General features: G+C 38.3%; 1 protein-coding gene and 1 pseudogene across 3 annotated transcripts in view; one reads left to right on the top strand and one right to left on the bottom strand.

Annotated features, from left to right (window-relative positions):
• The window catches only part of LOC105521069, a 20407-nt pseudogene extending 11527 nt beyond the window's left edge, over positions 1 to 8880 (top strand).
• Positions 8881 to 8994: 114 nt separating this feature from the next.
• PON3 (paraoxonase 3) overlaps positions 8995 to 27393 on the bottom strand; it is a 30065-nt gene continuing 11666 nt past the window's right edge. For 2 of the 3 annotated variants that reach the window (XM_011955095.1, XM_011955096.1), the window contains exons 4-9: positions 21274 to 21439; positions 16463 to 16589; positions 12969 to 13169; positions 11870 to 11951; positions 11472 to 11600; positions 8995 to 9254 (exon numbers count right to left, since the gene is read on the bottom strand). In XM_011955095.1, coding sequence (XP_011810485.1) covers positions 9096 to 9254; positions 11472 to 11600; positions 11870 to 11951; positions 12969 to 13169; positions 16463 to 16589; positions 21274 to 21439 — 864 coding nt within the window. In that variant the 3' untranslated portion in view covers positions 8995 to 9095. The remainder of the gene's footprint in view (positions 9255 to 11471; positions 11601 to 11869; positions 11952 to 12968; positions 13170 to 16462; positions 16590 to 21273; positions 21440 to 27393) is intronic. The other variant, XM_011955098.1, reaches the window with a different exon arrangement.

The raw sequence follows: 27393 nt of genomic DNA on the forward strand, positions 1-27393 counted from the left end.
ATACCTGATATAAATGATGAATTGATGGGTGCTGACGAGTTGATGGGTGCAGCACACCAACATGGCACAAGTACACATATGTAACAAACCTGCACGTTATGCACATGTACCCTAAAACTTAAAGTATAATAAAAAATAAAAATAAAAATAAAATAAAAAAAACAGTAAAAAAACAAACAACAAAAAAAAAACTTTTCATCAGTTCTTATACCTTATTTCACAGGAAAGCTAGTATCCTTGAGAAAAACTGTACAATTATAAAGAATATGGAAAACCCATTAATTCCTACTCACATTTTACTCGACATAAAAAGGTTCCTCTTAATAAAAGCATTAAAAGTGCAATTACAGTCAAGAAATCTTTCAGAAAGTATAAGCCTTTAAAGTGAAGAAGAGTATTGGCAAGACAACTATTACAAATATAAAGGGGGTTACAGTACATTTGCTTGTATCACAGATCCTATTGCACACATTTTGTACTAGAGGAAAATCCTGTAGCAGTTGCTCAAGCTTTGTTCAACATCAGGGAATTTATATTGGAGATGAGTCCTGCAAATGTAATAAGTTTAGAAACACTGATTTTTTTTCCAGAAACTACAGCCTAGAAAACACCAGAGAGTTTATACTAAAATATAATTTTGCAAATGCAGTAAATATAAAAAAAATTCAAAATAGAATGTGTTTAAATATCAGAGAATTTACAGTAGAATAACTAAGGCACTGACACTTCAGACATTACACTAAATCAGAGTGTTGAGTATAAAAACGAATTCACAACTACAGTTTCTAGATAAATTATTTGCATGTAACTTTAAAAGGAGTGGATTTTTGGAAGCATTGTAATTACATTGAAAGTATACTTGTTTCCTTGAACAAACTTTTTTTAAAACTGCAAAAAAAAAAAAAAAAAAAAGAGTCACACTTCTACAGAGGATTACTAGACTGTCCATCAGTGAGACACGAAAGAAGCAAAATCCTGCCCGTGTCTCCCTTGGACCTTGCTGGATACCACTTTCAACAACCCACAAAGCCACCCTGCCCTAACAGCAAGAGGCCAAGACCCACAGAACAATCATCACCATCCTTCTGTCAGCAGGAAGCAGTTACGAAGACTGACCTTTCTTTGTCCATTTTCCCAAAGAACTGGGTTGGGAATGTTAGAGTAGGTAGTTTGGCAGACACGAACAGGGCAAAAGAGGCACCCATCCTGCCGCTGCTTCCATGAATCTCAGGCGACCATCAGATGATCAGATGATCAGGTTATGGCTAGGTGGTTGTTAAGATGTCTCACTAAAATAGTAATTGGTGGCAGCTGATGCCAGGGACAGGCGGGCTCCCAGTAGATCAAAAACACCTGAAAAATGATCAGCAGCTTCCCGATAAGGTCTCAGGAGTTGGGTGAGTGGGCCCGAGCATGCACACTAAGAGGCGAAATGGTGGAGTTTAACTGGTATACGACCTTCCTCTAGGAATGCTCAACTGGTAAGGGAAAAATGCCTCAAGTGAGCACACACAAAACTTCAGTAAACACATTGCATATGCAGCCCCTCCCAAGTGCTGGCAGGCCACTGCACACGTGGAGATCCCACCTTAAGGAACAACCAAGGAAGGGGAGCTGCAAACCTCAGAACCATGCCAATGTATAAAAACCCCAAGTGAAGGATTGGATGAGGCACTTGGGTCTCTTAAATTGCCCGCTTGACCCTCTTCCAAGTATACTCTTTCCTTTCACTCCTGCTCTAAAACTGCTTAAAATAAACTCTCATTCCTGTTCAAAAACTTGCCTTGATCTCTCACTCTACCTTATACCCCTTAGGTAAATTATTTCCTTTGAGGAGGCAAGAATCAACTTGCTGCAGACCCATATGGATCCACCACTGCTAACAATCCTAGAGCTAACTACCTTGTTAGTTTTTGCTCTGATGTTTACTATTTCCCTTCTTGAACTTTCTTTGATCTTACTTTGCTGTTTTTTTCTATCAACAAAAGGATGATATTACCTCTTTAATATCAGTCTTTCTTCTTTTCTAATATATTCATTTAAGGGTATAAATTTTACTTAAATTTAATTTTGGTTGTTTCCTATAAGACTTCATCTGTTGGAATATTTTTATTCAATTAACATCACTTTCTTATTTCCATTTTACTTCTTTCTCTTTTTCGACTCACGGATTATTTAGAAATGTTACATAATTTTTCAACATGCAAATTTTCTAGGTTTGTAAAAAATTGATTCTAAGCTTGATTGCATTGTAGTCAGACAATATATACTATTATCAAGACTTGCTTGATAGCCAGGTATATAGTCAATTTTTGTAGATGCTCCTTGTGAGCTTGAAAGAATGTGTTATCTGCATTACTGAATTACTTGGCAAAAGGTTCTATATAATTCTGTTAGGTTAAGTTTGCTAATTGTGTGTTTTAGGTGCTCTCTATTCTCACTGATCTTTTAAAAAAAACTTTTCTAGTTCTACCAATAAACAATGAATGCAAGTTAAAATCAACCATGATGACAGTATGACTCTTTGTATTTTTCTTATAGTAGTTCAGCAAATTTTTGCTTTGTATATTTTAAGGTTATATTAGAAGGAAAATGTACACTTAAAATCACTATACCCCTTTTCTACTAAAAATAAAAAAAATTAGATGGGCGTGGTGGTGGGCGCCTGTAGTCCCAGCTACTTGGGAGGCTGAGGCAGAAGAATGGCATGAACCCAGGAGGCGGAGCTTGCAGTAAGCAGAGATCGCGCCATTGCATTCCAGCCTGGGCGACAGAGCGAGACTCCATCTCAAAAATAAATAAATAAATAAATAAATAATAAACATAAAAAGAAAATCACTACATCTTCTGGGTGGTCCCTTCTATCCACGGTAAAACTTTTACTCTCAAAATCTATTTTGATTGATAACAGTATAGTTCTTCCCACCCTTGACTCCTTTTAAGGTCTTTGAGTTTGATATTCTGCAATTTCACCAACATATGGCTACGTATGCATTACTAAGTCTCAGTATGATTAAAATATTTTCTCTACCCTCCTCTTTTCTTTTTTTCCTTTCCTTCTGGGGATCCAATTTATCCTACGCTAGATCTTCTCACTTTTGGCCTCCATGTCTTTTTTCGAGTTTCCATCTCTCAGTTTCTCTGTGTTACACTGAGTATAATCTCCCATGAACTGTTTTTCATTTCACTAATTATCTCTTCAGATCTGCTTCATTTCCTGTTAAATCCATCCATTAAAGGTTTTTGTTTCTCTCTCTCATTTTCTTTTCTTTTCTTTTTTTCTTTTGGTTCCTAATGTCCTTGACACAACCCCAAACTGTTTCCTAAAAACTTACCTCAAAAACTTAAGAATGAATTCAGGTCCCTTGCCAATAATTAGCCAAATGCATCACATAATCCATGACTTTATTTGAGCCTGGGCATGTTTTGGCCTGTCTTTATTTGCAACCTACATGGCCTCACTAGTCATCCACCTTTACAGGGTGTATTTAGAGGCTTTGTATGGGGCCAGGTGCAGTGGCTCTTGCCTGTAATCCCAGCACTTTCGGAGGCTGAGGCAAGTAGATTGCTTGAGCCCAGGGATTTGAGACCAGCCTGGGCAATGTGGGGAAACCCTATCTATTGAAATATATATATATATATATATATAAGCTGGGTGTGGTGGTGCATGCCTGCAGTCCCAGCTACTCAAGTGGGGGGATTGCTTAAGCCCAGGAGGTCAAGGCTGCAGTGAGCCATGATCACACCATTGCACTCCAGCCTGGGTGACAGAGAGAAATCCTGTCTCAAAAAAAAAAAAGGCTTTGAGTAACTATCCCAAGGCATTTGAGTCCTGAAGATTAGAAGTCATCCTCATAGCCTTTCCAATGGAGTAACACTTTTGGTGTGCTTTGAAATTAGAAAGTGGAAAATGTTTCCCTCAGATTGTGAGAGCCTTTACAAATGTATATTTGAACAATTTTTAAGCTGCTGTACCTCAATAATAAAATGTTTCCTGGCTACTCATTAAGTTTTAAATTTCAATTACTAGATTTTCATTTCTAAAAGTTCAATTTTATATTTTTCAAATCTGCTGCAATTTTTTTAATACAATTTACTGTATCCTGGGTTTAAAATTGTCTTTTATTTCTTTAAACTCTGTAAGTATAGTTATTGAGCCTCTATTTGATCATTTCTGTATTTGGGGGTCTCTGCAAGTCTGTTTCTGCCATCACTTGTTTCTGCTGGCTTTTGTTTCTCCTGCTCTGTTTCTTTGGTTACTTATGTATTTATTTATTTACTGTAATTTGTTGCTCATTGCTTAGATAATTATTTGTTAGGTTTCTTAAGATCTAGGATAAAATCCAGAGAGGATATGTGTTTGTTTCTGCCAGGTGAGTAAATATACTACAAATATGGTATGACTTTATACTAAATTTACAGCTTGAGTTTTTTTTTTCATTCAATCAGTGAGAATTTGACTCAAAATCTGAGTGATGATAAGCAGATGGATATCATCAACAATCTTGAATTTATTTCAGCACTATTAAATTAATCAGCAATATTAACTTTATTTCTTCTACTTTTCTCAGTCCCAAGACAATTTTCATTTTAGGTTTCTGGGAGTGGAAATATTGGATGGATTTATATTTATTTCAATCTTAGATGAATATTGAGCCCTTTGGGGTCAGAGGGTTTTGGTTTTATAGGCATTGGTCCCTTATTAGACTCCTCACTTTAGGATGAATTGGGATTTGGCTTCTGTTCCCCTTGCGCTCTGAGACATTAATACCCAAAGCACAAGATCAATCAGTTAAGATGCCCTCAGGACAAGAGCAAATTCATCTGGCTTACCTTTCTGGATTTCTGGTTTCCTTTAAATTATGATTTGCTGATTCCATATTATCTTGTGAGATATTTGATGCTTTCAAAAATATTTTATCTATTATCTTTTGTTGTTTATATTAGGCTGTTTTGTTCTGAATTATTTAGCCTACTGTATTGCCAGAAATCAAAGATGTCCCTTTAAGATATAAAAAAGTTTATGTCATTTATTTTTAAAAGTTCTACTAGACTTTGAATTTATTGATTAATTTGGAGAGAATTTATATCCTTATAAGTTCACCTTATCCAGGATCCTAGAATATGTATTCATACATTCAAAATATTTTCTAGGTCTTTTATTAGAGTTTGAACATTTTCTCCATAGAGGTCTTGTGTACTCTTGGTTAATGTATTTCTTTATTAAATGCTGTATAGATTTTCTTGCTATTGTGAGTGCTATCTTCTCTTTGATTCAAATTCATAGTTTTCATTGCTATTAAATATTATTATTTAGCTTATATCAGGCAACACTGTTGAGTAGCCTAATGGTACATCTCTTGGTTCTATTGTTTTACTTTCAAGTAGGTGATTATGTAATCTACAAACAATAATAGTTCTATTTCTTCCCTTATAATTCTTAGAGTTCTTACTTCTTTTTCTTTTGTTTTTTGAGATAGGGTCTCTCTCTGTTGCCCAGACTAGAGTGCAGTGGAGTGATCACAGCTCAATGTAGCCTTGACCTTCTGGGATCAAGTGATCCTCCCACCTCAGTCTCCCAAGTAGTTGGGACTACAAGAATGTGCCACTATGCTGGTTAATTTTTTGTATTTTTAGTAGAGATGGGATTTTGCCACGTTGCCCAGACTGGTGTGGAACTCCTAGACTTAAGCAATCTGCCCTCTTTAGCCTCCCAAAGTGCTGGGATTACAAGTGTCAGCCATTGTGCAGAGCCTATTTCTTTTTCTTATAGCATTGGTCAGGACTTCCAATCCTATGTTAAACAACAGTCATGGTAAAATAGAGACTCTTTGTCTTATTTCCAAACCCAAAGGAAATACCCCAGCATTTTGAGAAGCATTAGTTCCTGCATTTGATCACTTTCCCCAAAAACTAGATAGAGTGGTTTCTGCTACCTGAAACTAAAACCTGTTTGATGCCAAAGGAATATAGAATGAGAATTTTCTATGATTATAGAATCAGCATAGAACGGCTCAAAGATAAAAACAACAAAGCGCCAAGTACCCCACATTCTAAAAATAGCTGAAAATATTTGAAGTAAAATATCACAACCAAAGCTTGTTTGTGGCTCCTGGAAGTGTTCACCTACCCCTAACCCTCACCCTTGTATTCCCAATTCATGTCTCTGATAATTAAGCAGAAAGACTGGGGAAGAGAAGAGAATTAATTATCAAAATACAGTATTTATTGTGAGGAGCGATTCTTCTCCTTCCCAAGCCAAGTGAAGGAAGAGGCTCAACATAATCACATAAAGATTGGGAGTGCTTACACAAAGGGAAAGTTGGTTGAGATAACTGTCTAGGCTGCAGGCCTGTTGGTAAACCTGTGCCTCCCTATGAAGGGGAGAAAAAACTTATTGAAGGGAGATGACAAGGCAAAGAGAGGATGATAGTGGGACAATCAGCAACCCTATCCTTTGGAAAGAATGGGTAAATTGCCTACTCCAGGAGGAATCCAAGCTTCAACCATCTTGCCAGGGCCTCCTCCAAAGAGAGGACACACTGAGTAAGGGGATCCCAGTAGCTGAAGGTTGAGAGTGACCTACTTGGAGCAAGAGCAGGGGTGAAATGTAAAAGAGATTATGCTGGATCTTCCACTGGCATTTCCAGGAGAGGGCCAACTTAATAACCCATTGGTCTTAGCCACAGAACAAGCAATAAAAGATAGTAATCACATGTCCATTAGCAAAAGACTTTAAGTCCTTTCCACTCTATCCTGTTCCAATTCTGAAAAAGCTAAAACCATAAAGTGTATCAGAACTTACTTTTTTCCAAAGCCTCATGTAATTTTATTTTTGAGTCCCCGCACATTGTTTGGAAGCACAAATCAATATATAAAGCAATTCCAAAGCCCCCTCCTAATCCCGGGAGTTTTGTCTAAAATCCAGGAGGGAGAGCTAAAGCATCATGGGAGACAGCTGGTCTTTGATGTCACCATCTAAACTTCGGTCTTCATTTGAATCAAATGACTACTTATTTTCTTTTTCCTGACAGTGATACCTTTTTAAGTCTATCAGTTCTTTCTCTGCTAACCCCCATTCCCCTCTGGGCACATGGGAATTTGCTTCTGTGCCAAGTTCAAATGCAGGTGTGATGCCATCCCCAGTAAATCACAGTAGAATGTCTTCTCTGTTTTTTCATCAGGCTGGGCACAGAGAATCCCTAGGGCTTTGTGACTTTCCCAGGCCCTCCCAGGGAAAGGACACATTAGTCCCTCAGCAATCAGATCACCCAAATTTCCTGAGGGGTTTTATCCCCCAGCCTTTCTAACTTGGCCTGAGGAGAAGGCAGAGTAGGATAAATTCTCTGGAACTCACCAGCATCTAAATTATCTTTGTCTTTTCCTATCTCTCTTTATTCTCCCCTAGTCTGGTAAACATTATCTAATATAGTAAATATGAGGGTTAGGGACTAAAACAAAGACTATTATATTCTTCAAAACTGACTCTACTTATTTTCTTAAATTATGTCTTTTTTTTTTTTTTTTCTGTGTTCTCTTGATAGCTAGGCTTTTGAAATTTCAAAACTGATAATTGACTATAGCATTCTGCTGAATGTTTATTCCTCTTTGAAGCAATGAAAACTATAAAGTCTTATAGTCAAAATCACAATGGGTTATAAGGGGAAAAAGGCAGAATTTTACCCTGCAAAACTTTTCAGCAAACCTACATATAACTGAGCAATGTAAGGATATAAACTGGTCTCCTCAAATCTCTATCCCCAAAAGAGAAAAAGCATCAACAAACCACTGCCAAATAAAAGTCACAAACAGGGAAGGGAGGTGCTTGGGTGCTCTTACTTTCATTAGTGGTTTGTTTGCTAAAGGTTGTACTGGTTTTGGACCAAAAAAGGACACTTCTATTCATTCTCGTCAAACTAAGTTTAAGGTTGGTCTTTACGATAGGACATTAGGCCAGAACCATTCTACTAATTTCAGATTCCTTAGGGCCAAATTTACTGGAGATTACTTAATAAGCATTTATTGAATTAACCAGAAGAGCAAGCTAAAAGCAGTCAAACACAACTGCCTTAAGGCTTCATCTAAGATTCAGAGCCCAGTAGGTTAGCAAACCAGTTGTCCCTCAATAACCATGGAGGATTGATTCCAGGACTCTAATGGATACCAACATCCATGAATGCTCAAGTCCCCAGTATAAAATGGCATAGTATTTGCATATAACCTATGTACATTCGCCTATGTAGGTAATATCTAGATAACTTATAATACCTAATATCATGTAAATATTGTGTAAATATGTGTTGTACTGTGTTGTTTAGGGATTAATGACCAAAAAAATGTCTGTACATGTTCAGTACAGATGCAACCATCCATTTTTTTCCAAATATTTTGAATCTCTGGTTGGTTGAATCCACGGATGTAGAACTCACAATTACAGAGGGCCAACTGTACTTCAGATACAAGCATCAATACAAATAACAGCCTGTTACAGATAAGCCCCGTCTGCTCTAAGGCAGCCTCTGAGGCCCATCTGTCAAAGTTCTCAGAACCTGATTTCCTATGTGTCAGTACCCTGGGAGAATGCAAGTTCTAAGGGCTGTGGGCAGTCTCATGATGCTAATTCTTGCTTTATCTGCAGACTGAAACACTTAATTAACTGTCTGTGCCCAGCACAACTTGGGGGAGAGAACAGGAGTTGTAAATACTTGAACATTAGCTTTTCTCTTGGTCTGGACTGTAGGAGACCCAGAACATCAAAACTGTAGAAGGAAACTTGGACCCAGTTACCAAGGACCTCTAGGTGAGTTGGAGACCTCACTGGACATCATGCACATGTTTTATTGTAGAAAGAATACTGGGGCTGCTAAGAAAGAGCTGTAAAGTTTGGCTTTTTGTTGGACTGTCATTAACCTGACTTGCAATTTGATGGCTATCATGGAATCTCTGTCTGCTCCTTTACTTCTATCCATAAGAAAAGCCACAGTCACTGGTTGTTGTTTGCTGTTTACTTACAGTTCCACTTATACAATTATCAGTTTACTTTTACCAAATATGTAGACTTTTTTTTTTTTTTTTTTTTTTTTACCATCTAGAGTCTAGAGCTCACAATACAGAGTTTTGTGAAATACAGTGCCTATGAGAATTTTCCCACGGTACACGGAAGCCACAGAGGTGCCCTGAAGCACAGAGCCATTGTTGGCATACACGGTGCTCACCCTGGGCTTCTCAGACAAAACATTCTGGATGCGAAGTACCTGTCAAGAAAAGATCGCTTATTAGTATATTATGTGAGTAAACAGCTGTTTCATGATGTTGTCCTTCCCAAACACTCCAGCATGAATCTATTTTTCAGAAATCAGAAGCTAAAATCTGTGTATCTTCAATAACTTGTTCTTCTTCTGATGAAAGTACTAATATCATAAAGATATCTATGCACCAAAGTGAACTGGCTTTCTGACATTAGCCAAATTCCTCAGGGATGACTTACACAATATTCATAGTGCAGGCATCCCTTACAGAAGGAGGTAAGACCCAGTGGATGCTCTTATTTAGTTCTCAAGTGGATAGTGGTCCTCCCTCTGTGGGAAGAATCTTACCTTTGAGATTACAGTATGGGGAGAGAAACAAGACAAAATAATGAAGAAACAACCAGTTATCCAGCCAACCCAACCTGATGGGATGGCAGTCATCACAACTGGAGCCCCTTCACATCTGCAAAGTGGCTAGAAAGCATAAATAATGGATACTACTTTGGAATTCCATCTGACACATCACTGCCTAGTACTGTTATTGATCCCAGGATTAATACACTTAACTTTGCTAATCAGTATATATTTAAGCACTCAGGCTTCCAAATAGCCTGGATGAAGTTCACTTAAACAAAATACGACAGGAATTAAAGGAAAACAATTAGAAATTTATGAGTTATGAGTCTATATTGATATCTCTTATTAGAATTGAGTTTGTTCTTTTTTTTTTGTCTTAAGAGAGATCCTTCATCTCAGGTTTGTTACACAAAAATACTTAAGCTTTGATTTCATATAGAAAACATGAGATTCAACCGAAAGTAAAGGGTGTCATAATTGTGACAACAAAGTCTTATCTAAAATTTTAAAAATAATTCAACTTGAAAATAGAGATATGAAAAAGATCCTAAACAATTTTCCAATAATCCTACGTATCATATTTCATTTCCTTAAGGCAGACATTGTGGTTGAGCTTTTGAAGGAAAGTTTTGTCTATCACTCTTAGGGGTATATATCTGAGGCAAGGATTGCTTCCTAGTTTAGGGTAACAATTCTGGTTCTAGGCTTAGGCTGGACTTTTGTTTCTTTTTACGTTTCTTGTGTTCTTTTTAAGAAGCTGTGACTAATACATTAATAAAAAAAGAAAAAATCATATTTTTAACTGAAAAACAGCAATATTGGAAGTAGAAATAACTGTATGTCCTAATTTACCCACTAGGCCAATTACTGGGTTTGAATTTGAATTTCATTTTCCCAAATCCCCAAATATGGATTCACACATTTTAATTTTTTTCAAACTGTACTTTCTCAACGAGGCCTACCCTGATCTCTGACTTTAGTAGTAGGACTTGCCCATCCTCCTGAATATAGTAATCCTGATCCGCTTTACTCTGCTGAGCCTTTTTTCCCATAGAATTTGCCATCTTCAAAGTTACTATGTAATTTACTTATTTCTTATGCTTATTGTTCATTGTTTGTCCCCCTTTCTTAAGATCAGGGATCTCTGTACATTTTTTCTGATATATCCTAAGCATAAGAACAATGTGTGACACAATATAGGTACTCAATAAATTTTTGTGAATAAATTTCTGAGTATGTGTGCCTAGAATTTATAGCTATATATAAATCCATTAAAGATTTTTAAATTCTTAACCTTAATGCCATAGAAAATGTACTATCTTATAATGTTGTTTTTAATGTAGAAAATTCAATGGATTATGCTATTGTTTTAGACAAGATATTTTAAAATAACACAAATGATATCTTGAAAATAAGACAATTTTCAACACCATCATATAGGTTAGAACTTGCAGGCAAAAACTCATTTTATTTTGAGATGACAGTTATTTAAATCCTTTTATTTGAGCATCATGTTGGACAGTGTGAAAGAAGATGGTACCATACATAACTCTCTCTTTGTCTAACTGTAAGACCTGCTCAGAGACTATCTCCTGATTGGAAATATGATATGGCAATCTGGGTCAATATGAATAATTGAGCTTATGTTTTTTCATTATTCCCAATAGCAAGAGTTATTGAAGAGTTAATGGTGGTCTAAAGGAGTTAACGAACCTTATCTCCCTACCTGTCAAAAGCTTTAGTTTTCTCATATGTAGAATTTCTTTAGTTCTATAACACCACAAACAACCGGCTTAAATTCTAGTCACCCCAACAAATTTGTTCTTGCAGCTTTGCCTGTGAGCTCAGAGAGGCATAGGAACTTACTTCTGATCCTGGAGGGTCCTCAGGGTTATAGTTCAGCAGCTTCATAAGATTAGGATGGCATCCTGCCAAAATGTCTCCCGTGGCAGGATCGACAGTCAGGTTATCTACCAAGGTGCCCAACTGTATCACCTTGCAACAAAGAGGGAGTAGTGAAGACATTGTCTCAACGATTCTCTGCTTTCTTCCCTATTCACCCCCACAACCCCTACAGCTCCTTCTGGCACCGAAAATTGGCATTTTTAGGGGGCTTTGCTTCTGTATTTTAGAAACGCATGCATAATCTCACTGGCATTGCTCTCAAACAGCCATGTTTTCCTCATTCAAGGGGCACATTCCTGGGTCAAGTATGGGACTAATGTAAGAAGTCAGATTGCGTGGGCCAGACAGGGTACTCTTACCTTCAGTTGAGTTAAATCCCAGTTATCATGTTTTTCCATTATGTGAATGTTCTTAGCTGCTATATCAGCTGCATAGACATACCTTTGAAGTAAATGACATTTACACTTAAGCAAGTGGTAATGAGAGACAACACTCACTTTTATTTTGGAGAAGAGGTAAAAAAATTCACACTCCTTCAAAGTACAACTGCAATCCTTTTCTAAACCACAGTAAAATAAGATAATGGAGTAGTTTTTTAATATTCTTGAAGTGCTTTAAATAGACTTTGAATATGAGTTAAGACCATAATAAAAATGGTGTTTCTACATTACATATATAGGCTCAATCTTATTACTTCAAAGTCACAACTTTTTCCTTAAATTGAATGAAAGTAAGTGGATCTCTTATAAGGCCAAAAGTATATATACTTCTAAAAACTAGTGCTTGAAAAGAAGTATCAAATGACCATCAAATTCAATCACAGTATTTTAAAGGAAGAAGGACACTGAGACGTGTTTTCTACAGGGATCATCTCTGTTCATTATCTCAATATACATGTTAATATTCAAGGTGCTTCTCTGTATTTAAAAAAACCTTCAATTTTTAAACACTTTTAAAAAGTGTTTTCTCATAAAATTTCATGCTGTTTAAAATAGTGTTTTCTCATTGAATAGTCTGCTGTTGTAAGTCAGTAAGTCTGAAACTTCTACAATCCCTATGCCCAATCTAAAGTAGCCTTCCCTCTCTCCTAAGAGTTTTTGTGTAACTGAACTTAGCATAAGTGGTCAAATACTTTCTAGTTTCATAAGAGGCAGAAGTATTGCTCATTTATCTTCCTTTTCAGTAGGTTAGGAAAGTGTGTTTCAAGAGTTACGTAAAAATTTGGAATGAGGTCCTTTTATGCTTAAGTCCACATCCCTCCTTTAGGAAGAACCTGAAGTCCAAGGAAACAAATGGATTGCTTAGGATCACAGATTTAGTGCAAATCCTGGCCACAACTGATCCCTCCACACATATATTCACTATGTAAGCCTAAGTAAGGAAGTAACTACCTCGTAAGGAAAAGAGTCCACCAAAATGTCAAGGGCAAAGGATAGAAAAATATATACAAGAGCTTACTTCTGGTCTGCTGAGACTGTGATCCCATTGGCACTACGAAATCCTTTGGCCACCACTTTAACCTCTTTTGGGCTGTAGAAAAGAACATAAGTCCAGCGAAGATCCAAGATCATCTCAAATAATGACAGGAAGGAGTTGGTAAAATAGTGGTCTCTGGTGGCATAGAACTGTTCTGGTCCAAGAACCACAATGTCATTCACACTAAAGTGAAAGACAGGTGGAAAAAGAGACCCATGAGTTATTTAAATATCCTTTATCCTTGTCAAGATCACTCATCTCTACATAGGCCAATATGTTCATCAATTTGAAAAAGGATACATGAACTAGTATGCATAAAGGAATTCCTCAGAAAGTCATGATTCTGCATTGCCCTCATGGGTTTTCTTTAGCCATTTGTTATTTTCTCACTCTTCTCTTTCACAGAAGTCAGTGAAAAGAAATAAATTCACAAATAAATCTCAAACTCCAAAATCTGTTAACTTGTGCATGTTGATCATGGTTATCTGTGACAGTTGTAGCGCAGTTCACTGATAGCTATGGTTATCCTCCTTCAGGAATTACACTCCCCCATCCCCTTGCAGTTAGGCACAGCCATGTGACTTGCTTTGGCCAATGAAATGAAATGAAATGAGGTGAGTGGCTTGTGGATGGAAGATTTTAAGAACCGGTGCTTGCTTCACCATGTTTCCCCCATGTTCCCACAGTAATGATAGAGACTGTGGTCCTCTTTGGGCCCTGAATGAGGATAATATGAAACTGAGTTCCTAAATGACCTACACTGGATACATAGCATGTATGAGCAAACAAAACAAACCTTGGCAGTTTTGAGCCATCAAGATGTTAGGGTTTTGCTGTCCTGTTATCAGAGCATAACCCAGTTCATCTGGACCTTTATATTTTCTCTGAGTAGATGGAATTATGAGTGATATTCTTTCTTACGTTCTTCAATATCATTGACATTTTAAAATGGAGCAAGTCTTGTTCTTACAATCAGTAAGAACAATAAAGTCATTTTTATTTTTGAAAAGAAAAAACTGACTTGAAAAAATAATGCTTAAACATTTTTAGATTAAATTTTAGGGGGGAAAATTTGGGTGAATCAGGAAATACTTTGAGGTTTTGATATATAATGACTTTCCCAAGGACACCGGGCTACTCACCTTTTGTATCTCAGCTTAAGCATTCCTTACTCCAAAAGGTACTGCCTGACACCATAAATTAGGTAAAAGTGCCTCACATTTTGTTTCTGTAGCTCTCTGTTCTGCCCCCTTGTAAGTGCTTATCAATGCCTGTGCCAGTGTACGTACCCTCAGGCTCCTCTTTAGATCCTCATAGCCTCACCTGGCTTGTTCCAGCTGCTGTTATTTCAACCAGTTCTGCACAGGTCTGACATACTTCCCACAGGGGCAGCCTAGCAGTGTCTCAGCTCATGCCTGCTGTGGTCCTCTTGCCTCCCACTTCCAGACTTCATGTTGACATCGAGTCATAGCATACCACAAAACCAGACTTGCACGTGCACAACCACCAAAAATGTGGGAGAATAAAGGCCTCTTGAGGCAAACCTTTGACTAACAGGAGATGGGGCCAGTGGATAAACCCTTCTCCCTTTTTCTCCTTGACCAGATTGTCCTGAGATGCAGCTTGCGTTGATTACTGAAGGATAAGCCCATGATTTCAAGCAGTCAGTTGCACTTAGCAGTGGTTGGCTTAATGACGCCTTTGCTGTACCTCCATTCCTGTGTGTTTCCTAGGGCTAGCACAGCAAAGAACCACAAACTCAGTGGCTTAAACACCAGAAACGTATTGCCTCACAGTTTTGGAGGCTAGAAATCCAAAACCATGTTGTTGGTAGGGCCATGTTCTCTCTGAAGGTTCTAGGGAAGGATCCTTCCTTGCCTCTTCCAGCAAGACATTCCAGTAGTCCCAGGCATTCCTTGGCTTGTAGATATATCACTCCAATGTCAGTATCCATCTTCACATGACATTCTCCCTGTATATCTGCCTGTCTTCTTGCAAGGACACCAGTTCTACTGCATTAAGGGTACTCTATTTCAGCATGATTTTATCTTTACTAATTACATCTGCAATGACTCCATTTCCAAATAGTGTCACCTTCTGAGGAAGTGGTGGTCGGGATTTTAACATTTTTTTTGGTGGGTGGGGGGGCGGAGCAGGGAGGGCAGGGGGACACAAAATTCAACCCATAACATTCTCCCTTCCTTGCCTCACACTGGTTTCTTAAGTCTGCTTCCTGGGATTGTACTCCCTAATGAAGTGGCCACATATCAGGTGTGCCCTCAGGCTGCACTTTCTGGGAGACTGTTCCTGTGAGATCCTATGCTAATGCAGTTGATCCTCACAATCCACCAGTTATGTAAGTCAGGCAAATGAGAATCCCCATTTTGCTCAATAAATTGAGGCATCAATTAAGTGACTTGACACAGTTTCCCAGCAACCCTGTGGAAGTCCTGTTCTCCACTATGGCCTCAGAACCCAGCACAGTGCATTAGGAGCAGAGTTCAATAACTTCAACCTCTCTTACTTCTACCCTCTGCATTTGTTTCCCCCATATTCTACGGGAAGAAATTAATACATGATGTTGAGAAAGAGAGCAAAGGAGAGAAGATGAACTTTCTTTTCTTTTCCTATTCTTCCATCCCATGAAACAGTTTGCTGTTTTGGAGTCAGTTTTTTTAGTGTTAAGCCCATTTGGTAAAAGATGAATTCTTTATTGTTTGCTACAGCCTTTAAACAGGCAGCCTCTCCACTGAAAAACCTGTTGTTTTAATTAATGCAGTAAGAAAGATGTTTATTGCAACTGAGAGCTCAGCTTTGAATTCAGATGGATATAGGTTTATACCCTGTTTCTGCCACTTACAAACTGTGTAACTTGGGCAAGTTACCTAACCCAAACCTTCTCTAAGTTTTAGTTTACCCATGCCTATTATTAAAGGCTTTGTGAGAATTAAGTTAAATTAAGTATTCTGGCATAGTGCCTGGCACATAGTCGATGCTTAGCAAATGTAATTTTTATAAGTGCCCACGGGCTTTTAAAAAATTCTACTTTAAAGCTGTAATTAAACAAAGAAGTGGCTCCCCTGGAGGTTGGTTATAACACCTGGTGGGCGAGGCTCACACAACACAGCCTACCAGGACAACCAAAAAAGGGTGTAGGTGTTTAAACAGAGACTGATAGTAGGTATTGAGTTGCTGTGGTAAAGGGGATGGAATTAGAGCTGAGAATCTAATTGAGCACCTTTATAGGATTAAAATGCTTTCAAAATGCTGGAAAATAAAGGCATATTCAATACCTAACATGGCAATTTCTAGTGAGGTGCTGGGAAGAGTCACCATGGGAATCATTAGAAAGCTTTAGAAAAAAATCCAAAACAATTTCAAAACAAAAGTTTAAGAAAGCCTGCTGAACCAAAGAAAACAAAGCACACAGCAGAGGTGCAAAATAAATAGAACTGCACAATACTTTCATTCCATACCTTTTGAGAAGTTCGTGTTTTATAGTTTTCAGGTATACTAGAGAACGTTGTTGTTCCTCAAATTTAAATATCTCCACAGTGGACTTCATGTGGGGATGATTCACAACATAAAGATACACTGTATGGTCTACATGGAAAAAAGGCATAATTTCCAAGTAAGTTACCTCTATCACAACTAATATTAGACTTCTTTTAAAACTTGGTCACTTCCAAAAGTTTTCTTCATACATCTTGCATTTGACTCTCACAGTCTATCTGATAGGTGAGTCAGACAAATACCAGAATCCAGATTTAATTGAGGAAATTGAAGCTCAGGAGACGAATGACCCATCAGCAATGTCATCACCACAAAGTGGCAGAGCCAAGACGTTTCGCCATAGTCACTTCACCCTTATATGCATATCCTGCCTAACAGGAGCCTACAGAACTATAATGATGCATAAACAGGAATGTGGTTCCCCAGACGGCCCTTCAGCAAGAAAAGTGAGTGCAAGCAAACAAAACTTTGCTGAGATGTTGTGTGTGTGCAATAATTATCTGCATTGCAACAGAAGCTCAGTAAATGTCAGGGCAGTGTAAATACCTTAAAATAAGCAACATTTCCCAGCTAGACAATGAATTTCTGACACAAGCCAACATAACAATATTTAGTGAGCCCAATGGACATGGCATGTAAATATGAATGCAAGATAAAACAAACTAATTCCAGGTAGTACCCACCTCAGAAATGTCACCTACCCATTTCAACTGGAATGTGAACTGCTGTGAACAGGATTGAGGGTAGTAATTTGGCCTCTGAGAGTGCTGTCTTCTGACTTATCAGGAGTTCTAGGTTTGACGAGCTCTGGAGTTTTAAAGGATCTGGCCCCATCTTCCCACTGTAGGACTTGATCTGTATTCATCTTCCCTATTCCTTTCCCAGATGGATTTTTTAAGCACGTGATGGAACAAGCCCAAACCCTGAGATGCAAAATTCATAACCAGGACCTCTGAAACACACTGGGCACTTTGATGCACATTAAGGAAAGGTGCTTGCTCACAGATGAAATCTTCCTTCTGGTCTGATCCAGCTCTGTTCCAAGGCTCAGGACTTGGCAAACAGAACATGGGTTGGATTTCAGCCCCAACACGGACCTTCAGTCTTTTGCTAGACACAATAGTGAACAATCATATGTGCTGCCCTGGTTTCATTTCTTCTAGTGCATCTACTGAATCCCTCTTTCCAAATAAGATATACTTAGTGAGAATACTTTTCTTCTCCATCTCCTCATTCCATCTCTATTTCTATGTGTAATATTTTGGCCTTATGAATTAAACACATAATTAAGGAAGATGACAAACAAATAAGATAAGCTGTGAATCATAATATACTCAACTTATGGAAGCCTGATTATATGACTGAATGTTATTGTGTAAACGTGTCCCAACTCAAAAAAAAAAAAAAAAACAGCAACAAAAAAAGAAAAAAAGCCCCAAATCCACCTCTACCTCTACCTCTAATACTACCCCATGCAATGAAACAGTTTCAGGTAAATCTAATCACTTATTGTATCATCTCCAATGAAGAATCTTATGTCTTATACAGTGTGAGGCAAAACAGTTGTGGTTTTAAAATTATTTAAATAGAGTCCTAATCTCACCTTAGTAAGACACAGGATTAGAAGTGAGACCTCTTCTGTCTGAGTTCTGGATCAGCCATTTACTAACTGCAGAAGTGAAGTCACACTTCACTGTCTTCCTCTAAACTTCATTGTATCCATCTATAAAGTTGAATATTACTATGTACTCTGCCTGTCCTATAGGGTTCATTTATTTATTCATCTAATATGTGTTCAGAGAGTACCTACTGTGCATCAGATACATTCTAGATTCTCAGAATCCAGAAATGGACAAATCACATATGCCTTTACGGTGATTATATTTGAGAGAGGAAAACAAGGAGGAAAAATTATTAAATAAATTAAAACAAAGAATACTACAGTTGGGAGACATGTCCTTCATAGAGTGTCATTCATTTGAAGAGTAACAGTTAAGTTTAGGAACTTGCTATAGAGCAAGAGCAGGAGAGGGAAAGAAAATTGGTATCCTTTAACATTAAAAAAAAAAAAAAAAGTTACCTCTGTAGGCTGGGAGTGGTGGCTCACGCCTGTAATCCTAACACTTTGGGAGGCCAAGGCAGGTGGATCCCCTGAGGTCAGGAGTTTGAGACTAGCCTGGCCAACATGGTGAAACCCTGCCTCTACTAAAAATACAAAAAATTAGCCGGCACGGTGGCGCATGCCTATAATCCCAGCTACTTGGGAGCCTGAGGCAGGAGAATCGCTTGAACCCGGGAGGCAGAGGTTGCAGTGAGCTGAGATTGTGCCACTGCACTCCAGCTTGGGTGACAAGCAAAACTTCATCTCAAAAAATAAAAAAAGTTAGTTACCACTGGAATGAATGATTTTTAAAAAGAGGTACATTGAGAAGAAATATAGAAAGGTACACAACCTGGAACAAGATGGTGGGAAGGCTTCCCTGAGAAGATGATATTTAAGCTGAGGCTTCAATGATGACAAAGAGTGAGCCAGATGTGGCACAAGGACATTCCAGGCAGAGGGAACAGCAGATGTAAAGATACCGAGGCATGAACACTTCATCGAATGAAAAGAAATCCAGTGTGGCTGGTCCAGAGAGTCTGGGGGAGAATGGTCTCCAGTGAAACTGGAGAGCATACAGATGCCAGAATGTACAGGGGAAGCACCTAGGAACACAGGCCATTCTGGAGATTTGGGGTTTATCCTCAGAGTGATGGAACAACATGGAAAATTTGATGAAAGGAGGGACATAATCAGATTTGCATAAAAAGCAATCCTTACTATGACAATGAATTGAAGTGGTATGAGAAGGAAGGTACAGTTGGGGGCCCATGCAGAATCAGGGAAGACATGCTGGGCCCTTGGACTGCTGGTGGCAGTGAGGATGGGGAGAGGTGGACAGATATTTCAGACTGGAGAGATATTGGAGAGATACATCAAACAAAACATTATAATGAGTTGATCAAAAGGGCCAGGGAGAGGAAGTGTCAAGGTTGGGCTCAGGATTTTATTTTGGGAAGTAAAGACACCATTACAAATGAAAATAGTTTGTATATTATAAACCAACAAAAAATTGTTAGATTCAATTATCTTTTAAAGCAGAGCTTGCTAAGCATATAAAAAGTGTATATAAGATTTCATGGAATTCTAGCATTTCAGTTTGGCCCTCCTTTCATGTGGTCACTGTTAGTGAGGTTTCCCTGTTCTTACTTTTCTTCATGCTGTATAGACCCACAAATATTTTAAAATTAGATGTTTGAAATTATGAACTGTGAAGAAGTCAAAAATAATATTGGAAACTGTTGTTTTTAAAGCATATATGGTATGTTAATAACTGTTATGTTTTTTATAATATATTTTTGAGATATAATTCACACACCATTGAATTCAGACTTTTAAAATGTAAACTTCAGTGTGTTTTAGTATATTCACAGGGTTGTGCAACCATAACCACTATCTAGTTTCAGAACATTTTCATCACCCAAAAAGAAATCACCTACTCATTAGCTGTCATTCCTCCTTCCCCACTCCCCTGGCTCCTGCCAACAATTTTTCTGTCTGCGAATTCACCTATTCTGGACACTTCATATAAATGGAATTTACATAATATGTGGCTTTTAGTGACTAAATTCTTTCAGTTGGCATTATATTTACAAGCTTCATCCATATTATAGCAATGCATGAGTAGTTCATTTCTTTTTATTGCCAAATAGTGTTCTATTTTATAAATGCCTATCACATCTTATTTATGAATTCATCAGTTGATAGACATTTGGGCTATTTCCACCTTTTGTATTAGGAGTAATGCTGCTATGAACATTTGTGTACAGGTTTTGTATGGATATGTTTTCAATTCTCTTGAGCATGCACCAAGGTGCAGAGTTGCTGGATTGTATGGTAACTCTATGTTTAACATGTTGAGGAAATGCAAAACTGCTTCCCAAAGTGGTTACATTATTTCACAATCCCACTGGCAAAGTAAGAGAGTTCCAATTTTTCTACATCCTTGCCAACATTTGTTATTGTCTGTCTTTTTAATTATCACCATCCTAGTGGTCTGAAATAGTATCTCATTCTGGTTTTGATCTGTATTTTCCTAATGACTAAGGATGATGAACATCTTTCATGTACTTACAGGGCTTTGTGTATCTTAGGAGAAATGTCTATCTAGGTAGGTACTTCGTCCATTTTAAAATTATATTATTTGTGTTTTGTTGTAAGTTGTAAGAATTATTTATATTGTCTGAATACAAGTCTCTCATCTAATATATGATTTACAAATATTATCTCTCATTCTTTGGGCTGTTTTTCACTTTCTTGATGGTGTCTTTTGAAGCACAAAAGCTTTTAACTTTGATGAGTCTAATTTGTTTTTTTTCCCTTTATATTATGCTTTTTAATGTCTCACAGTTGTCTTTAGTGACAACTAAACTAAAGGGTCTTTAGTTTATATGTTAGATTTCTGAGAACGCTATTAAAACAGGTTGTGACAGTCAAACAAGAAGACAAGTGAATAGAAGGAAGAGGAGGAGACCACATAGGGCCAAAAATACCAGTGTTCCTTCTTTAATGCAATGGTTACAATGTTTTATACCTATTTATCATTTTACAAAAACATATGTGTATAGTAAAATACCATCCTCTCTCTTCCTGTTACATAAATATTGAGGGGCTGGAGATAAATGGTTTCTATTTCCCTCATTTCCCCCTTATCCCTAAGCATACAGGCTTTACCTTTGTCGATGAAAATACTGATCCCATGTGGATTAAATAATTCTTTGTCAAATCCACCACTGATTTCTAGTGCTTGTGCCCTTGGATTTTGTTCATTCAGATCCATCAAGAAGATTTTTCCTGGCTCATCTGGTGCAAAGTTTTGCAGGCCTGGATATTTTAATCCCTTTTAAAAATAAAGAACAAGTGTGCACACATATACATATCAAAACAATATTTTCATATGGAATTTAAAATCTCAAAGCCAAATAAAAATGTTCAAAGTTCTAAATTTCATTTAGGTTTCTGGGCTTTTTCACTCTGTCAGCTGTTTCCATGATCTGATCTGGGGTGTTACTGATGTCATCTAAACATTGGCTATGAACACAGAAAGAACCATATTCAAGATAAGGAAGAGTTTTTAATTTAGAGAAAAGGAGTTAAGCCAAAAAATATAACGGAAGAGACTAGGCTGTTACTTTGTGTGAATTCCTTCACATGCCTGTACCTCACATTCCTCATCTATAAAATGAAGAAGTTCAAATACATGATTGTAAGATTATTTCCAGTACTGGCATTCTATAACTAACCTTCCTCAAAGCAGAGAGAAGGGGTATATAGTTTAATTGTGTCGTTCCCATTCCTACATTGATTATATCATGTAGTGGCAAACGGTAGAGCTGGCCAAGAATCAACATAAGGATACCAGTCTTATAGAGTTGACTATTTTTGACCTATTTTGTTCCTGTAGGTATGTCTGAAAATTCTGACATGAATGCTTTACTCATATATCAGAAAAAGTTTATTCCAGTAACTTGGACAGTGGTCCTTTCTACTGTTAGGATCAGGTAGCTATCAATCAACAATAGGCATCCTGAATGCATGAAGCCTTTGCTGCATCTGAGTCCACTGTGACAAACCTTGGGGTTGGTTTATTCTACACCAGTTACAAAACAGTCCACTTCCTCTCCATTTCCCCCATTTATCACTGGATATATATCAATATCAATAACTTTATATCTTCTCTGCTACCTTTATCTTCTTTTACAGTCTATTGCAATTCTGTCTTTCCTATTTCACCTTGTCTTTCTGCCTCTTTCCCTCTCCCTGTCCTTTCTACACACACATACACATACACTTATAATACTATTACCGGCTCTTCCACTGCTCCCTCTTGAGGTAGTCAATCTTTTCTGAACAACCCCAGTTACATCTTCAAACTTTTTTTTAGAACAGTCCTTGTATGCCCAAATCATATGCCCAATGTTGTCTGGAGGAAACCTGGCTTTTCCTAGACAACACTGGCACTACTGAAGCTTATCAAAGGAGGCAATGTTTCCTTTTTATTCTCCTTAAGTCAGCACATCTGGAGAAGGGATTGGCATGTCCCTAGCCACAAACCTCTGCTTCCAGACCATAATTCTGTCATCATCAATAGCCACACCCTTTGCTTCCTTATCACATTATGTTCCAACTCCCTTTGCTTTGGTCTAGTTCTTATATAGGGCAAGTCTAAAATCAGGTTGAAAAACTCCACTACAAAGTCACCACCCCAACTTCAGCCAGACGTTTAGTACTGTTTATTGATTTTTTTGGCTTATTATGATAGGCAATCTATTCGATTGCCTCATGTCTCCCTTCTAAATTTATTTCATTATCTTTTAGAGTAGGGGTCCCCAACCCCTGTGCCACAGACTGGTACTGGTCCATAGTCTGTAAGGAACTGGGCCACACAACAGGAGGTAAGCTGTGGGTGAGTGAGCATTACCGCCTGAGCTCCACCTTCTGTAAGATCAGCAGTGGCATTAGATTCTCATAGGAGTGCAAACTCATTGTGAACTGAGCCTGCGAGGGATCTAAGTTGGATGCTCCTTATGAGAATCTAATGCCTGATGATCTGACGTAGAACAGTTTTGTCTTGACCATGCCCTGCTCCCCCTCCATGAGCTGTGGAAAAAATTGTCTTCCATGAAACTGATCCCTGGTGCCCAAAAGATTGGGACCACTGTTCTAGAGCCCATACTTTCTTCCTCTTTATTATAAGTGGATGACTTTACTTACTACTTCTCTGAAGATATCATGTCATTTAACATGAATTTCCTATAATTCTTTCCTTTCTGTCCCAGTAATTCTTCTTCAGTTTTATTCATTCTCTTCCTTTCTCCCTCTTTTCTCAAGGAAGGAGTATCCCTCCTCTGTTCTTAGGTTACATCCTTTACCTGCTTTCTTGGTTCCCTGTTCTCTTGGGTCTGTCTCTAGAGATTACACCTTCTCTCTCTTGCTTTACCACTCATTTTTCACTAATAGCTTCTTCTTTGGCCTGAAAAATTACAAGGTTTCCTTCCTTGAAATAAATATTTTTCTAACTTTACTGCCTCTTCATATATGCATTTCTCTCTCTTCCCCTCACCATCAAATTTCTTAGAAACATCACCTGATCCTGTTGCCTAATGTGAACTGCTCCAACTCTCAATTCCCTGAAGTTAGTATTCTACACACACCAGTTTGTAGAAATACCATTATAAAGATCACATAATGGTCTCCAAATTACTTTATTTTGATAACTTTTCTACTTCTTATCTGCTTCTCTGTGGCATTCGACACTACAATATACCTTCTTCTTTCTTATCAAAAAGTCAAAAGTAGAGTTCCTAAATAGAAATCCTGCTCCTCTTCCTGATTCTTAGATTTCTGCCTCCTTCTGTTTTTATCCATCCCTCCTCCCTTCTCCCTCTATACTCTTTCCTTGCAGATCTTATATATAAAGATTCAGGTATTTCCTTCATAACAAGGACTTTCAAGTCTGCACATTTATTTGTGACTCTGTAACTCTAGCTTGCACTCCCAACTTCCTCCCAAAGGGCAGCTCAAAATCAAATAGTCAAAAATAAAATCAACATTCTCCCCTCGAATCCCTCCTCTCATTTCTATCTATTCTTCTCAGCTAAGGACATCACTATGCTCCCCAATATTGGACCATAAAATTCAATTTTCAATCCACTCTTTCCCCCATAACCAATTTGTCACCAAACTCAATGGCTCAGATAACAGTACCACTGGAGAAAAAAATTACATATATTTGTTAAAAATCAAATATATATAATAATTATATATATAAATATATTAGGGGCATTTAATCTCACATCTTCCCTTGCACATGAGGGAAATGAGGCCTAGATGAGTGGTTTGCCTAAATCACATTGGCAAGTACCTTGGTAGCTTGGGGGAAGGTAGAGCATAGCCAGCTAGTGGAAAGACTGGATGTTACAGAAATAAAATAATCGGATAGAGAGATAAGGGTGGGGCACTGCAAACAAGCTTGGTCTAGATTAAGTGTGTGATCGAAGAAACACTTCTGATAAATGGCTTCACATTCACCTAGTTTTCTGTGTAAAGCAGTTAGGTAGGAATTTGTGGCAGCAAACCAACTGTGTGCTAATGACTGTAAGCAATTCTTTTCATATCATTCACTGGTGAAAATGGTGAAAATCATCATCGAGACATGCAGGAATCTTATTTTTCCCAACAAACTACAGGTATATGTGGACAATCAATGAACTCTTCTACTATCCTCATCCATCACCACATGCACTCAGTAAATATTCGAGGATTTACACATGCCTGGTAGTATGTTAGGTGCTGGGCATGTCAATGCATGCTCCAAAGTCTTGAGTTCAAGGATCTTGAAATCTAGAGCAAGCACATAAGTATGGTGTGGTCTATAACTGCCTAAACTCAGGGGATGTGAGGGAATATTCAAGAGGGAACATTGAAGAGGCACCTCACTCCACAAGAGAGTGCCAGGGAAGACTCTCCTGAGGAAGTAAAGTGCCACCGCAATGAACCCTCACAAAGAAGTAGGAGTTAGCTGGCAAAGTGTGATGAAGGGAGTAATCTTGGAGTCAAAGATAAGCGTGTCAAGTCCCAAGACAGGGGAGAAAATACCCTGTTTGCCACCCCTAAATAGACTAGAAATATCTATTGCACAGAATTATTGTCCAAATCAGCAACTTCCAAACATCTTTGAGGATGGCAAGAAAGGGTAAAAGGAGAAACCAAAAGAACAAGGTCTCGAATTTATTACAGTGCAGAAGGATTAGAAACAAGCAAATAACATAATCCTTATCCTATAAGTTGTTCATTTGCAAAAGGAGATTCATTATTAAAAACTTCATGTTAACATTTCTCATAAACTTATTTGTGATCAAAATATATACTTCCTGTATAGCAATGATTCAGAACTTTTAGTTCCAGTGAAAATTAAAAAAAAAAAAAAAGAAGAAATTATACAGTACGAAGGACAAACATTATTTCACAACAGCAAAGACATTTCCTAGCTATAGAATCATCACTTTTAGTGGTGTATTTAGCATAACATTGAAAATTTAAACTGGAAAGAGGCTTCCAAGATAGCCAAATAGGAACACCTCCGGTCTGCAGCTCCCAGCAAGATCAACATAGAAGACGGGTGATTTCCGCATTTCCAACTAAGGAACCTGGTCCATCTCACTGGGACTAGTTGGACAGTGGGTGCAGCCCATGCAGGGCAAGCCAAAGCAGGGCAGGGCGTTGCCTCACCTGGGAAGCATAAGGGGCCAGCAGATTTCCCTTTCTTAGCCAAGGGAAGCCGTGACAGTCTGTACCTGGTATGCTCCTGCCCAAATACTGTGCTTTTCAAAACCACAGTCTTCGCAACTAGCAGACCCGGAACCTCCCTCCCATGCCTGGCTCGGTGGGTCCTACACCCACGGAGCCTTGCTCACTGCTAGCGCAGCAGTCTGAGATCAACCTGTGATGCTGCAGCTTGGCAGGGGGAGGGGCATCCACCATTGCTGAGGCTTGAGTAGGCGGTTTTGTGCTCACAGTGTAAAAACAAAGAGGCCAGGAAGCTTGAACTGGGCAGATCCCATCACAGCTCAACAAGCCCTACTGCCTTGCTATAGATTCCACCTCTGTGGGCAGGGCATATCAGAACAAAAGGCAGCAGACAGCTTCAGCAGACCTAAACGTCCCTGTCTAACAACTCAGAAGAGAGTAGTGGTTCTCCCAGCACAGCATTTGAGCTCTGAGAACAGACAGACTGCCTCCTCAAGTGGGTCCCTGACACCTGTGTAGCCTGACTGGGAGACACCTCCCACTAGGGGCTGACAGACACCTCATACAGGCAGGTGCCCCTCTGGGACGAAGCTTCCAGAAGAAAAATCAGGCATCAATATTTACTGTTCTACAGCCTCTGCTGGTGATTTCCAGGCAAACAGGGTCTGGAGTGGACATTCAGCAAACTCCAACAGACCTGCAGCTGAGGGGCCCGACTGTTAGATGGAAAACTAACAAACATAAAGGAATAGTATCAACATCAACAAAAAGCACATCTACAACAAAAACCCCATCTGTAGGTCAGCAACATCAAAGACCAAAGGTAGGTAAAACCACAAAGATGGGGAGAAATCAGAGCAAAAAAGCTGAAAATTCCAAAACCCAGAGTGCCTCTTCTCCAAAGAATCGCAGCTCCTCGCCAGCAAAGGAACAAAACTGGATGAAGAATGAGTTTGATGAGTTGACAGAAGTAGAGTTCAGAAGGTCAGTATTAACAAACTTCTCCAAGCTAAAGGAGCATGTTCTAACCCATTGCAAGGAAGCTAAAAACCTTGAAAAAAGGTTAGACAAGTGGATAACTAGAATAAACAGTGTAGAGAAGATCTTAAATGACCTGATGGAGCTGAAAACCATGGCATGAGAACTTCCTGATGCATGCACAAGTTTCAATAGCCAATTTGATCAAGTGGAAGAAAGGATATCAGTGATTGAAGATCAAATTAATGAAATAAAGTAAGATGACAAGATTAGAGACCAAAGAGTGAAAAGAAATGAACAAAGCCTCTAAGAAATATGGGATGTGAAAAGATCAAATCTACATTTGATTGGTATTCCTAAAAGTGATGGGGAGAATGGGCCCAAGTTAGAAAACACTCTTCAGGATATTATCCAGGAGAATTTCCTCAATCTAGCAAGTCAGGCCAACATTCAAATTCAGGAAATACAGAGAACACCACAAAGATACTCCTCGAGAAGAGCAACCCCAAGACACATAATTGTCAGATTCACCAAGGTTGAAATGAAGGAAAAAATGTTAAGGGCAGC

Source organism: Colobus angolensis, unplaced genomic scaffold (assembly GCF_000951035.1).
Source record: "Colobus angolensis palliatus isolate OR3802 unplaced genomic scaffold, Cang.pa_1.0 Scaffold394, whole genome shotgun sequence".
NCBI classification, from domain to species: domain Eukaryota; kingdom Metazoa; phylum Chordata; class Mammalia; order Primates; family Cercopithecidae; genus Colobus; species Colobus angolensis.